Source organism: Oryx dammah, unplaced genomic scaffold (genome assembly GCF_014754425.2).
Source record: "Oryx dammah isolate SB20612 unplaced genomic scaffold, SCBI_Odam_1.1 HiC_scaffold_11, whole genome shotgun sequence".
NCBI classification, from domain to species: Eukaryota; Metazoa; Chordata; class Mammalia; order Artiodactyla; family Bovidae; genus Oryx; species Oryx dammah.
In genome coordinates, this window is record NW_024070195.1 from 23,274,482 (window position 1) to 23,288,595 (window position 14,114).

The 14,114-nt window shown below is 52.6% G+C and overlaps 1 protein-coding gene across 1 annotated transcript; it reads right to left on the reverse strand.

Moving 5' to 3' along the window:
- Positions 1 to 6: 6 nt before the first annotated feature.
- Positions 7 to 12,024, reverse strand: DHX16 (DEAH-box helicase 16). The gene is made up of 20 exons (XM_040250160.1): positions 11,576 to 12,024; positions 10,234 to 10,484; positions 9,988 to 10,150; positions 9,635 to 9,691; positions 7,419 to 7,673; positions 7,027 to 7,230; positions 6,756 to 6,947; positions 6,026 to 6,136; positions 5,765 to 5,880; positions 5,061 to 5,271; positions 4,775 to 4,873; positions 4,516 to 4,668; positions 3,006 to 3,146; positions 2,648 to 2,810; positions 2,433 to 2,551; positions 2,273 to 2,340; positions 1,417 to 1,579; positions 1,156 to 1,317; positions 729 to 902; positions 7 to 229 (listed from the first exon to the last, which is right to left on the reverse strand). The coding sequence occupies exons 1-20, from the start codon at positions 11,780 to 11,782 to the stop codon at positions 101 to 103; spliced, it is 3,138 nt and encodes a 1,045-aa protein (XP_040106094.1). The 5' UTR covers positions 11,783 to 12,024; the 3' UTR covers positions 7 to 100.
- Between the last annotated feature and the right edge of the window lie 2,090 nt (positions 12,025 to 14,114).

Consider the following 14,114-nt stretch of genomic DNA (forward strand, 5'->3'; position numbering starts at 1 on the left):
CATAGCTTTACTCTAAAAATATTTTTATTAATAGATATTAAATAAGGTATAGAAGGAAAAGGAGCTGGTGTTAGGTTCTGATTGTTCTGTCCCCTGCTCTTCACCCTAGCTCTTCCCGTGTCTTGCCTATTTTTTTGGGCATTTTCTTAGCATGGGGATCTTCTAACTCCTTGGCCTTGTAATAGTGGGGCGCCACTTCGAGAAGCCAACTGCTCTCAATCTCCAATACCTGCAGGAGGAGAGAAAATCAGCAAGATTCTCTTTTGTCCATCCTAGATTCTGAGATGTGTGTGATTTTTAAAAAGGTTCTCTTCTTCCCCCTTTGTCTGCAGGGCAAGGGAAATGGGTATCTGGCTCTAATACTCTAGATCCCAACACTCTGTTATATGTTGTTCAGGAGCACAAGTCAGCTAACCCTAAACAAAAGCCTGAACCTAAAGACTAAAATATACTCAGGACAAAGGCCACACCTGCTGCTTTCACCATTATTATCACAGCAGCCCCTGAAGCACCGAGACAATGCATTCAGCACTTAGTGAATGAACAGTTAGATCTTAGCGGATGCTGAGACAGCTTTAGAATGGATGCCTTTCTGTCTTATCCTACCTTAAACCAAGTTGCTTTCCTCTTTCTCTGCCAGTCCCAGCAACCTGAACCTGGGTTTTTCGCATGCCAGAATACCATCTCCCACACAAGCCACCTGCCTGGGCAGGCCAAGGTGCCCTCACCTGTCTCATGAACTCTTTGGTGGTCAAGACAAGTTCATGGTAGAGCAGCCAGCGTGGCTGTTCCTCAAAGAGGGAAGAGTTGGGATGAATGAACACCGTCTGCTGCTGTTTGACTGTGCGGTAGCCACTGCGAGTCAACCGTGCTGTGTGGTAGAAGTAGCCAGCAGTGATGGCCTGGAAGCAGGCGGGAAAGCAAGTCAAGGGGAAAGGCCGGTATCCAGGGACCCTCAGCACTCGCTACCTTTTTAGTGCAGGTCTTCACTTCACTTCACTTTGGGAGAACCTCCAGTGCCCCAGGAAGAAAGCACAAGGGGAACCCACCTTACCCAGGGAAAGGGGCACGTTCTCAGGTCGCTGGCCCCAGACAAGCTTGCTCCTCAGGAGATAATGGGTGGACGGCAGGAGACTAGACTAAGGAAATGCTGACCTTTCGGACACGGATGTAGTCCCCTTGGCAGGAACTGAGACCAACTTCCACACGTTCCAAGAGCCCTTCCAGCTGCTCCCGCACATCCCGGGCTCGGCGCATGGATCTAAACTGAACAAAGTTCTCATAGCACCACTGGGAAGAGTAACCACTCTCAGCCCACTGTGAAGAGAGGGGAGGGAAAAAGGGGATGTTAAGTTTATACAGCAGGACCAGAGTCCCCTGTGCCCTCCTCATTCCCATTCACCCAAGCTCAGGGACCTGTGTATAAACATTCAGCAGAACCAGGTGGTCCCCACCAGGGAGGAAGAAGTTGACTCGAGCGTTGTCAGCATGCACGACCTTGTCCTTAGGTCGGTAGAAGATGGAGTTGTTGACAGAGAGCATGGCAGCCACTGTCAGGATCTCCTCTGAACAGCTGTACCTGGGGCAGGAAGGGAGAAACATGAGAGCTCAAAGCAAGACAGAGGAACAGACTCGGTGAACAGGAAAGGGACTGCGATGTGATGGATGTCCTCATGCGGGGGCTGCAGGCTGGGCTGATGGCTACAAATCAGAGCGTAGACTGCTTCTGGTGGCAGGGGCGCAGGATGGGGGTCCAGGAGGTGAGGTCAGGCTGTAGATAAAACAGCAAGAGGAGAGACGTGCAGGGAGACAGGGGCAGGAAAAGGTCATGAGGGTTCTGCAGGAAGAAGGTGTGCATTACAGCAGTTCCTTTAAGTTCATGTAATGCCTTTAACTTCAACCACAGCCAAGGGATGGCATTACAAAGTGGTCCCGCCACAGCTGCATCTAAATGCTCTAGTCGGAAACCCAGGAGAGAGTAAGTCTCCAAGCCAGCCCTCCCTCAGCACCCCTCACAGATAAAAAGTCTTCCAATTTTCGTTATGGCCCACATTTTCTACATTTTTGGCCATCTCACCCGTTTGATATCATAACCAAAGACAGGATGGTGTCTTGTGGACCTCAAAAGGGCAATAAGAGTTATCCAACAACTTGTTATTGGTTAAAGAATAATGTGGTGGAGAGAAAAAGGAAGCACACAAAGATGGCCCCAGAGACAGAAGCAGGCATGGCCAGTGCGTGTGCCAGGGGCCCGGCTGAGTCAAGGGCTTACTTCTCAGAGGCCAGGATCATTTTAGACAGCATGGGGTCCACAGGCAGCTCTGCCATCTTTCGACCAGACTAAGGAAAGGAAAGAGAGAGTTGAGGCCACTCCTTCAGGTGTCCCTCCGCCCCTCGAGGGGTCACCCCAGCCCACTGCCCTCCCACCTCACCGTGGTGAGCTCCCCAAGGTGGTTGAGGGCTCCTAGAGCATACAGCTGCTCCAGAGCCAGCAGCAGGGTCTCATATGGTGGGGGGTCCAGGAAATCAAAGTGCATTAGGTCGTGGATCCCTGGAAAAGCATAAGCGGGGTTAGGACAGAGTCCTTCGCGTGACCAGTGATAGCAGCCCCACCCTCCCCTCTCAGAGGACTGGGGAGCCCAGTCACCTAAGCTCTTGAGCAGCAACACGACATTGCCCAGGCTGGTCCTCTGAATCTCAGGCACCGTGGTTTCCTCCAGCTCGTGCTGGTAAGCCCAGGCAGTATACAGGCGGAAGCACTTCCCTGCAGCCACCCGACCCGCCCGGCCAGCTCGCTGATTGGCAGAGGCCTGGAAAGAAAGGACCATTTGTCAGGCCCATTGACAGTCTGGTGATGGAAAAGAGAAAGGGCAGTATTTCTGCAAGAAATCTGGGGGCTGTGGGTGTGGACCACTAACCCCCCTGCTCTGAGCCATCCCCACTGCTTCTGAGTCGGCCTGTTGTCCCCCTCACCCCGTGGAGACCCCACTCCAGCCCAGGCCCACCTTGCTGCAGGGTGTGACAGTGAGCGATTCCATGCCTGTGCGGGGGTTGTAGCTCTTCTGCTTACAGAACCCTGGATCCAGCACGTAAATGATGCCCTCAATGGTGAGCGAGGTCTCAGCGATATTGGTTGCCACAACCACCTGAATGAGAGGATGTGGGGTCACCCGGAAACTCCACCCACCTAGTTACCCAGAAAAAGTCATTTCTGGAAGATAAGGAGTGGACAAACGGGGGCAAAGGAGCAGGAGCTGAAGCGATCTGTGGCCAAGGTCAAGAGAGGGGAACAGACAAGCAGAGAGGGGAGAGAGACGTGGGGATAAGCAGGGCATCACAAGGAAAGGAAAGGAAGAGGGTTCGGGGAGTTTTTTCCAGAGATGGGAGTTGAGGGTGTTAGGCTCCTGCCCCATCTTTCTCACTGTTGCTTTCATAATCATCTTCCTATGTTAGTTCCTAAAATAAACCCCCTGATGAGTCTCGCTGCTCTACTCCTGCCCCTGGTTATGAGGCATCCAGAATGGTCCTTTTAAACTGTGGGCCTCTTACATCACTGCCTGCATCCTTCAGTGGTTACCTTCCTACCTGACAATCACAGCCAAGCTCTTTTAGGCCCCAAGTTCTCCAGCCCCTGGCTACCCTTCTGATATCTCTGAGCACCCCTGCCCTCACACCCATCCTCCGCGTGCACGATTCCCTCCACTTGGTACACTCTTCTTCCGGATTAGAGGTCAGCCTGGCACCCTCCCTTGCCGGGCTGCGGCTCCAGCTTTACTCTCACCTCATCAGACGGGGTGTTCCTACACCCTAAGGAAAATACCTTCCTGCCATTCTTTCCCCGCTACCACGACTCCCCTGGATGTGCATTGTACTTCTTCAGAGCCTTTGTCATAAATTGACATTATGTATTTATGTGTTATTTCCTAACCTCTGTTAGTCTAAACTCCCTGAGGCTAGAGACTTTGTTTAGTTCATCACTGTATCCTCATCCCTTAGAACAGTTCCTGGAAAGTGGGAGGAGCTCTGTAAATATGTGTGGAAAGTTACATCTTTGCTCACAGTCCTTTGATGACCACTCACTGGTCTGAAGTCCACACTCTTCCTCCTGCCATCAAAGGCTCTCTCTAACCACCATCCCTTTACTTTGCCATGTGAGCCTTCCACTAAGCCTGCTAGATTACTCTGACCTCAAACACTGCTTAGGCTTTCCTCTGATACTCCCCCAGCATCTTCCTTAAAGATCCAGTTCAAATCCTGCCTCCGGGCACACCCAGACCCTCCCTTCTCATTGCATCTCTACCACACTCACTTTCTGGACCATGCATTTGACCATCTCTCTGTCTCTGCCATTGTCACCCTCTCACTCCAGCGCCAGCAGTGAGGGGCTGGCTGACTGCCACCCAGCCTCGCAGCTGTGCCCAGAACACACCTTGCACAGGGCAGGCGCATTCTTTCCTTTTCTCCACTAACCGCGCGAACCATAGGAGATGATGAATGTGGGCTTCTCCAACTGACCTTCCGTGCCCCTGGGGGCGTGGGCTGGAAGATCCGCGCCTGCATGTCGGAAGGCAGGTTGGCATAAATGGGCAGCACCAGGAGCTCCCGGATCTTGGAGCCCAGGCGGCGGCAGCGATCCTGGAGCATCTCGCAGGCAGCCTCGATCTCCTCCTGGATTTGGGTGGGGAGAGCAGCACAGGACCCAGAGTCACGCAGGGCCGACCCGCCAGCCCAGTCTTCACCGGGATACATACAGCAGCCCTGCCCCACATCGCACCTGTCCTGTCAGGAACACCAGGATGTCCCCGGGGGGCTGAGTCACGTGGATCTGCAGCACAGACACCACACAGGCCTCTAGGTAGTCCGCCTCCGGAGCCTGGGCAGGAGGACGCGGGGTCACAGGAGGGCCACCTGCTCCAGCAAACCCCTTCCTCTCCTCCCAGCTCGACATACACTTCATCCCGGTTCCCCTCAGGACTCTCATCCCTTCCTTCCCTCCAAGGCCAAACTTCTCCAAGGCTCTGCTGCCTTCACACTTAAGCCCGCCCTCCCTGAGGGGGCACCTTGGTGTAGAAGATGTCAACTGGAAACCTGCGTCCAGGGATTCGGAAGATGGGGGCGTCATCGAAGAAGGTGGAAAAGCGGGCCGTGTCCAGTGTGGCTGAAGCCACCAGGACCTTGAGCTCAGGTCGGAACCGCGCAACGTCCTTGATCAAGCCAAAGAGAATGTCTGTGTGCAGGGTCCGTTCGTGGGCCTCATCCACCATCACCACACTGGGGAAGGAACGGGGGCAGCAGTGAGCTGGGGTGGGGGGTGGTGGGGTGGGACACTGGGACCCCCAGAGGAGAGAAACAGAAGAAAAGAGCCAAAGGGTGAATGTGGGAGGAGGGGGCTCCAAGGAGAGGCCAGTCATCCCAGTTAAGACAGACAACAGAAAGTCAGAGAAGGAGCGGGCTTGTGAGTCTACAGCATCTCCCAGCCTGGGCAGACAACAGCACCCACGATCTAACTGACTCTCTGGGCCCATCTCAGTGCTAGGTCGGTTAAAACCATAAAGATTCACGAACCGGTGGATAAATCAGAAGAGAAGACAATGGCCAAACTGGCTGTTGGAAGTGAGAAAACAGGGTGGGAAGGAAGGAGAGAAAAGCCAGAGATGAAAGGATATGGTAAAGGAAGGTGCTAAAGGTCAGGAGAGCAGCAGACGGGAGGGAGGCGAGGATGGGCAGCTCCCCTTCCCATGGGAGCTGGGGGAGCTGTGCGGACCTGTAACTCGCAAGGTCAGGCTCAGAGAGGAACTCCCGGAGAAGCATCCCATCCGTCATGTAGCGCAGGACAGTTCGCTCTGATGTGCAGTCCTCGAAGCGGATGCTGTAGCCGACCTGTTGAGGGGTCCAGGAGTGATGGACAGCTGGGCTGGTACTCCCGGGAGGAGGGCCAGGGCACAAGGGCAAGCACCTGGGCTGGCAGGGGCTGAATCCCAGACCCGAAGGGCTCCCCGCAACCCTCCGTCCCCACAGGTCTCACCTCATTGCCAAGCTTCACACCCATCTCCCGGGCCACTCGGGCAGCCACACTCATGGCTGCCACTCTCCGGGGCTGGGTACAGGCGATCTTCATACCCTTCCTTGTGTAACCCTGCATGACAAGAATAAAGAGGAGGCTTTCCCTTTGCTAAACATGCAATTCAGAGAAGCTGGAAACGCAGGCCAGGGCAGCAGGAATGGAGGAACAGACAGAAGTTGAAAACCAGACAAAGATCAACAGATAGGATGGCAGACCTGGAGCTCCCAAAGGGTCCTCACCCAGCCCTGGCAGTCCCAGGCCATTGGGTCATCAGGTTCAGGGCTCTGCGAGATGTGAGCTGAAAAAGGACTGACTGGCTGGGTAGACCCCAAAGCAAAGGGAACAAAGGAAGGCATAAAAGCAGGCGAGGTCTTTTCAGTCCTCATTCCCTGGCCCTGCACAGACCAGGCTGGTGGAGCATGGGGTCCGCGATCACACCCACGTGCCGCTTATCCATCTTCACCTCCTGCCGCCGTGAAGGCACAGTGTGTCCCCCAGGCATGGACCCCATTGCAGGAAGTGAGAATGTAAACGGGCAAAGGGTGTGGTCCTTCCTTTGAAGACCCTCACCACCAAGCAGAAAAGACTAAAGGAGTGAGACGAAAAGGGAAAGCAATGACATAAAACCCCACAACACGGAGCTGCCAGCACAGCTTCGGGTCAGTGGCAACTGAAGGCGTGGCGGCCGTACCTCCTCAAAGAGGTACTGCGGGATCTGGGTGGTCTTGCCCGAGCCCGTCTCGCCTTCGATGATGAGGACCTGATGGTTCGCAATAGCGGCCAGGAGCTCCTCTCGGAACGGGAACACAGGAAGGCTGCGGCGCACGGCCTGGATGGACTCCTTCTGCTGGGCCTGCGTGGGGGCGGGCGGGGCCGACGGCTCCTAAGGAGGGGGGAGAGGGCCGTGAGCGTCAGGGCCGGCGCCGGCCTCCTCAGGACGTCCCTGTGCCCCCCACCCTCACCTCATCGCCCTGGAGCTGAGTGGCCCGGACAAACTCGATGGTCTCCTCCTCCTCCAGCACCAGCTGATACTTGGGCTCCTGGGAGGCAGCATCTCGGGCCCCAAACTTCAGGGATGCTGCCCCGAGCCGGGCCTCCTCCCAGCGCCGCTGCTCCTCCCCAGGGGCGCCGGACTCCTCCTCCACTAGATCCACCGCGCGTGCAGGCTACGGAGACAGGGGGACATGGAGACAGAGCTGCCCTCTCTGCCCAGCGCCCCCTCCCCAGCCACTACCGCCACAGAGAAAGGCAAGACAAGGGAGGGCCCGCCAAGCCACCGCCCTAGTCCCCGAAGCCTTGCCTTCCCTCCCCTCCGCTCGGGCCCCTGGGCTGCAGCGGCGACCCCTTGCCTCACCTGTCCTCGGGTCTCCTCGGGCATGTGGTAGCGATTGGTGGCCTCCAGCTTCTCCTGCTCCCCAGCCGCACGGTACTCCCGGGCCAGATCCCGCACACGCCGCTTGTACCTGAGCTCCCGGCGCTCGTGTCGGCTCAGCTCCACGTCCCCGAAGAGGAACTCCTCGTCCGCCAGCTCGGCCTCCAGGTCTTCCAGCTTCTCTCGCTCCCGCTTGGCCAGGTACTCTCGGCGGGATTTCTTCCTCAGCTCAGGGACCTGGGTCAGGCCAGGGCAGTCAGAGCCTCCCCTTGCTGGAAGAGTGACCCCTTTCCCCTGTCCCCCTAAGAGGCACAACCTCCTGGGCAGGCCGGCCCGGAAACCTAAAGATGTGACCTCCACCGCCCTTCCCTTTTCACTGAACAGCCTAAAGAGGAGCCTGACGTAGGGCCCACATGCTGCCTGCCAGCAGCTCGGACGGTCTTTCCAGGCAGCCTCACCATCTTTGCCAACATCGACTCACCAGGATGATTATGTGTGTATTTTCTATTCTACCCTTGCTATTTTGTTTGACTCAGTGTAAAGGGAGAAAACATGATGATGTGGAGGCAGAGGTCTCCAACTGAAAACAACTGAGACACTCAGAATCCGCCAGGGGCCCTCCCCTCTGGGGCTGAGTGTATCGGGTTGACCAAAGAGTTCATTCGGGCTTTTCCGTAACATCTTATGGAAAAAACTCCAATGAACTTTTTGGCCAGCTCGATACTTAATTGCTTGGTTTTTTTGTTCCATGATACACTAAAATGGAGTTTATGCTCATGACCTGATCTGAGTAACACAATCGAATTCTCCTTCGGCCTGACAGGCACACCACTGGACAGTACCCGCCCCTCGCCCCACCATGGGATGTACACACCACCACCCAAGAAGTGCTGCTGCTACAGCTGTTTAATCTGAGTCTAAGAGAGCTGCAAGACCCAATTTCCACTTTAAAGTAAGCACTGGGACAGAACTTAACACCATAAGATATGGATTAGATAAATCCAGAATGTAGGATGTGCCGTACAAGATGAGACAGAAAGAAAGAGAGAAGGGGAAAATGAAACAAGCTGAAGAGACCTCACACTCAAATGCGATGCATTCGTGACTGGATTCCACTTTGGAAAAGCAGTTATTAAAGACATTTTGGGATAACTGAGAAAATCTTATTGTGGGCAGATTCTTAGCTGATACGTGAGACTCATCTTCTTGGCTGTGACAGTGCACCGTGTGAGAATGTCTGCAGGCACCAGGGACATGCTGATGGGATAAAATGCCACAATGTCTAAAACTTTCTTATGGTTCACAAAGGACCAAAAAAGCTGCCATTTACACAAACATTGAAAATACTGCACATGGTATTAGCAATTTTTTAATCCAAACAGCCTGGATGGATGTTGTTATGCTATTCTTTCAACTTTCCTATTTGTATAAATTATGAAAATTTTCATAATTGAAAAAGGAAAGAAAAGTTCAATAAAGTAAAAATACTGCATCAGCACCAAGGGACATCTCAGAAGTCTCTGGCTACAGTCACTTCCTGGGGTGTAACCTGAGATGGATACATCGGGGAGACCCGACGGCCACTAAGGCATTGTTAAGACACCAAGAGTCTTGAAATTCTTTGGGGGAAATCTAAGTGTGACTGACATGGGAAGGCCAGGCCTTCAAAAAACTGCAACCCTACCGAGGCTCCCCCGTAACAAGTCTAGGGCATGAATTGTAAGGGCCCAGTTCCTGTGCAGTGAGAAGACCAACTCTGAAAATCAGTGGGTGATCACAAGGCCCTGGGGGGCAGAGGTGGGGGGAGGTGGGGTGGGGAAACAGAAGGATTAGATGGTAGGAAGGTATCGGGAGATGGTGTGCACAAGCTCAGCGGTCAGTACACCCCTGGGCAGTATGACCCTGCCCTGACCCTGTCCTCCAGCCAGCCCCTTGACCTTCCAGCTGCCTTTTGAGTACACCTCTTAAGTCCCAGGAACAGGGAAATACTTCCCTCACTAACATACAGTCTGATCTGATCCTAAGGAGTCAGAGGGTTTCTGGGCCACTTCCTTCCCACTACAGTTTAAGTCTATCCTTAGCTGGCACCTCAACCAGAGACCCAACAGCCCCACCACACTTGCTCTGCATCTTTCCTCCCAGCCTAACCACTCCATCAGGAAGCCTTTCCCTTTGTCTTCCTGGGCAGAGGGACTCACCATGGCTTTCCGGTCTTCCTCAGCCATCTTGAGGCGCTTCTGAGCTTCTTCGTAAGCCTAGGAGAAGAAGGCAAGAGTGGTCAAAGTCCCCGTGCCCACAGCCATTCCTGTCTAGAATCACAAGGATCACTCAGATGTTCCCTAGCACAAAGAAATGTACCCCCTTCACTGAGGAATCTCTGTGGTTACAGGTTCAGCAGAGAGCCACCTTAGCCCAAAGACCCAAAGAGATGACCAGACTACTGGAGGCAGCCCCTTGTCTTCCCAGAGATCACTATCTGCGGTCACACCCAACCTCAGATCGGATCCAGGGGTCTGCCTGGGGACTGATGGAACGCGCTGCTCCAATGCACCTTTTTGTCTGACCGCTCCAGGACGTTGCGAGTCCGATCCTTGTCCCGCTGCCGAACCCGCTCAGCGAATGCATCGCGTTCCTCCAAGTCCTGAAGGCGCTCTCGCTCTGTCCGCTCCCACTCATCCTCCGACTCCGGCTTTTCTGTCTGCTCTTTCTTCTCCCTGCAGCCCAGCCCGGAGGATTAACTGAGGGCACTCAGAGGCTTCCTGTCCCATCACCCTCTCGCCGCCTACTTCTGACTTACCCTGTCTTCCTCTTTCCTTTCTCAGAAACCTGTTCCTCCTCCTCGTCTTCCTCTTCCTCCTCACGTTTCCTCCTGAGGTGTTTCCGTTTTTTCCGCTTCTTCTGGACACTGCTCCCAGCCCTGCCCACAGTCTCCTCGCTGCTCTCCTCACTGTCCTCCAACAACATATAAGAGCGGTTCTTTTCCAGCAGGGCTCGGGCTTCTCGCTCGGCTGCCCGAGCTGGCTTTTCCACCACTGCCTTCCGTGGGACCTGTCGGGAGAGAGAGAAGTCAAGGGGATGTAAGCAACTCCTGATCTCTGCCCACCTACTCTGCCCAGTTCCTAATTTAAGGAATAACTGATCTTAAGCCAGCTGTCATTCTCTCTCTTCCCCAAGGCTTCACACCATGTCCATCAGCCCGAATGGGGTCTCTCAGTTCCTAAGCCTATCCCGTGCACCCCCTGCTAAGTACTAGAGATATAGGGGTAAAGAGACAAAACTTCCTGCCCTCATGGAGTTTACATTCTCACACTCAATTCTCAACTGCTCAGCCTCTGTTCTTCCCGATGACTAAGTCATTCCTACCCAAGGATTGGACAAGGATTGTCCAGATTGTTTTGCAGAGCCCTGTCATGGGCCGGCACTGTACCGGCCTCCAGAGATACCCAGAGATACTCCTACCCTCACATCAAGTACATTCTCATCTTTCACCAAGTGCAAATGGGACAGCCACATCAGGTTATTTGCCATTCTCTGAACAAGTTCAATACTTTTAGTCTTACTGTATAATTTCTGAGCTCTTGTTCTGCAGGGTACAATTAGATGGTATGAATACAAAGACAAAAAAATCACAGTCTTGCCTTCCAGGAGCTCACCATTACACACCTTTACTCTACCCCTTTCTTTACCCAACAAATTCCAGATAATCTTTGGGCCTGCTTTTCTCGATCACAGCCACACCACTTCTACCCTCCCACAACACTCTTCTATAGACTCACTCTTCGAAGTGTGGGCAACACCCAGCATCACCCGAAAACTTACAAGATTTGTTAGAAATGAAGAAACGAAGAAACCATCCCAGACCTACCGAATCGGAATCCTCATTTTAACAAAAGTCGTGGATGAATCCTAAACCTGTTTGAGATACACTGATCTATAGACCCTTAAGCCCTCCTCAATCTTCTCCACGGAAGTGGTCGTCCAGCCCGAAAGTGATAACTGCTTGCAAACTGAGCTTAATTCTCCGTTGGACAGTTAGCCCAAGTGAGCCTAAACTCCGTTGGACAGGTAACCTGGGGGCCCCTCCCCTGCTCCACCCACTTTCCCGCCGCTCCCACGCCCGGTCCCGCCTCTCCCAGCACCTTGTTCCAGAGTCTCAGGGCGAAGTCCCGGGCCGGCCCACTGAGGTCTAGGGTATCAGTGTCTCGCAAGCGCTGGACGAACTCCTCTGCCGAGGCACAGCGCTGCGCGGTACCGATCAGGAACTGGGCCACGTGCCGCTCGCTCAGTCCCAGCACCGAGTGCAGCTCGTCTTGCACCCAGCGCTCCAGCCCCGCCTGTGTCGCCATGGCGACACACGCTCCCTATTCCCGGCCCTGAAAATGTCTCCAGCTGCCACGTCGGCGGCCGGGCGGGTCGGAGGCCTAGAGCTCCAGGATGGAGCCTCTGCTCCGGAATGGAGCTGCCTGAGAACCGAGGGGTTCGGTTTCCGATAGTCCAAAACAATCTTCCTAGACCACTGAGGCCGGAAGTGGCTGCTCTTTTCCGGCCTATGCACTACGGTGGCCGAGCGAGTTCAAATCTCGCGTAATTGTACACGAAGCTCGGAATAAAATATTTTCATTTCTTCCCCTACTGAATTTCTGTCGCCCTCTGTTGGTCATTCCTGAGTATTACACTCATTCAGTTCATTCAACTATATTGAGAACCTAAAGTGCCTGGTGGCTCAGGTGGGTAATGGCACCCCACTCCAGTACTCTTGCCTGGGAAATCCCATGGATGGAGGAGCCTGGTAGGCTGCAGTCCATGGGGTCGCGAAGAGTCGGACACGACTGAGCGACTTCACTTTCACTTTTCACTTTCATGCATTGGAGAAGGAAATGGCAACCCACTCCAGTGTTCTTGCGTGGAGAATCCCAGGGACGGGGGAGCCTGGTGAGCTGCCCTCTATGGGGTCACACAGAGTCAGACACGACTGAAGCGACTTAGCAGCAGCAGCAGCAGCAGCAAAGTGCCCGGTGGCTCAGGTGGGAAAGAATCTGCCTACAATGCAGGAGACCTAGGTTCTATCCCTGGGTGGGGAAGACCCCCTTGGAGGAGTAAATGGTAGCTCACTCCAGTATTCTTGCCTGGAGAATTCTATGGACAGAGGAACCTGGCCTACTACAGTCCATGGGGTCACAAAGAGTTGGACATAACTGAGCGACCAACACTTTAAATGTGGGCCAGGCACAGTTTTAGTACCCAGGGATATAGCAAAGAACAAATCAGAAACAAATCCCTTACTGAATTTACAGTGGCAGAGGGTTGGGGGTGGGGACCAGCCTGACAGAGACAAGATACATAAAAATATAAAATACTAAGTTGTATGGAGCCAAAAATAATGCAAGGTGTGTGTGGGCGCTTGTGGGGTGGGGCGTTCAAATTAGAAGATCAGGTCCATGCTTGTTACAGATCAACTAATTAGGAGTGACCTTTGCTAGGACAGGTACCTTCTCCAAGAAGTGAATACAGGTTAGGCTTAACCGAGGACTCCAGGCAGATGAAAACTCAGGATGTGGAGAAAAAGCAAAGGTACCCTCTTTTCTTGGTGGTATCTCATAATGTTATTTTAAAAGATCTGCAAACTAAGAAATATGCAAATTGTATTCTGCCTTTTTTTTTTTTTTTTTTTTTTTGCTAACAGCTTGAGAAAGTCACTGGTGTCTGCTTAACTTTAAATAAGCAGAACTTGTTGCTTGACTACTGTCTGGCCTCTGGTTCTGCTTCATACTTTTACAATTAATTGGATTTATCTGACACTGTGTTGGGAAACTAAACATTTGTTATTCCAACTAACAGCCACAAGTAGCTCCACATCATTGACGTCATGAATGTACTGTTTTCTGTTTCTGAAATGGACTGTGAACACCCCTGGCATCTCAGAGCTTCTTACTTCTGCTTTCCTGGGTCAAAACTAATTAGGGTCTTTACCTAATTAGCTACTAATGTGAGTACTCTCCCTCCGTACTCACACCCTCTCAGAAGTGGCTTATTCTTTTGACACGTTGCTTATTCCCTTGCTGGGAACATATCTGGCATGTGTTTAAGATCAGTTTTTCTAATACATTTTGTTTTTAATAAAGGAGGACCTTCCTCTAGTGATAGGACTATATCTGCCATATCTTTATTAGCATGGAGAACAGGAAAAAAAATCTGATAAGTAAAATGTAAAAATTCCACACATAGAAGACACAAATTCAGTGAAACAGGAAAGTGTCCCAGTGCCAACTATAGTTGGGCCACAAAGCCATGAATTATCTATGGTTCTTATAACTTTAGGAATGTAAAACCAGTTGTCTATCAGAGAAGACCCTTTTCAGGAATCTGCCCCTCTGTACTATTTTGCAGCAGTTTCAAGAGATTTATTACTTACGGTCTTGAGTCTTAGAGTAAAATCCCCTGGATTAGCCACTTCTAATCATATACTCTCTGGCTGCTTGCCTTGCACTAGGCTTCTGAATACCAGAATCTTTCAATCCAGAGTGTCCTTTGCTTCCAAATTTTTATCTCCTCTCATTTGCTCATTCATTCATTCACTCTAAAGATAATTGTGTGTGTCTATCAGGTGCCAGGCATGGGGATGCTGCAGTGAACCCAGCCGACTGTTTGTCATCATGGTATGTCCAGTGTGGTGGATGC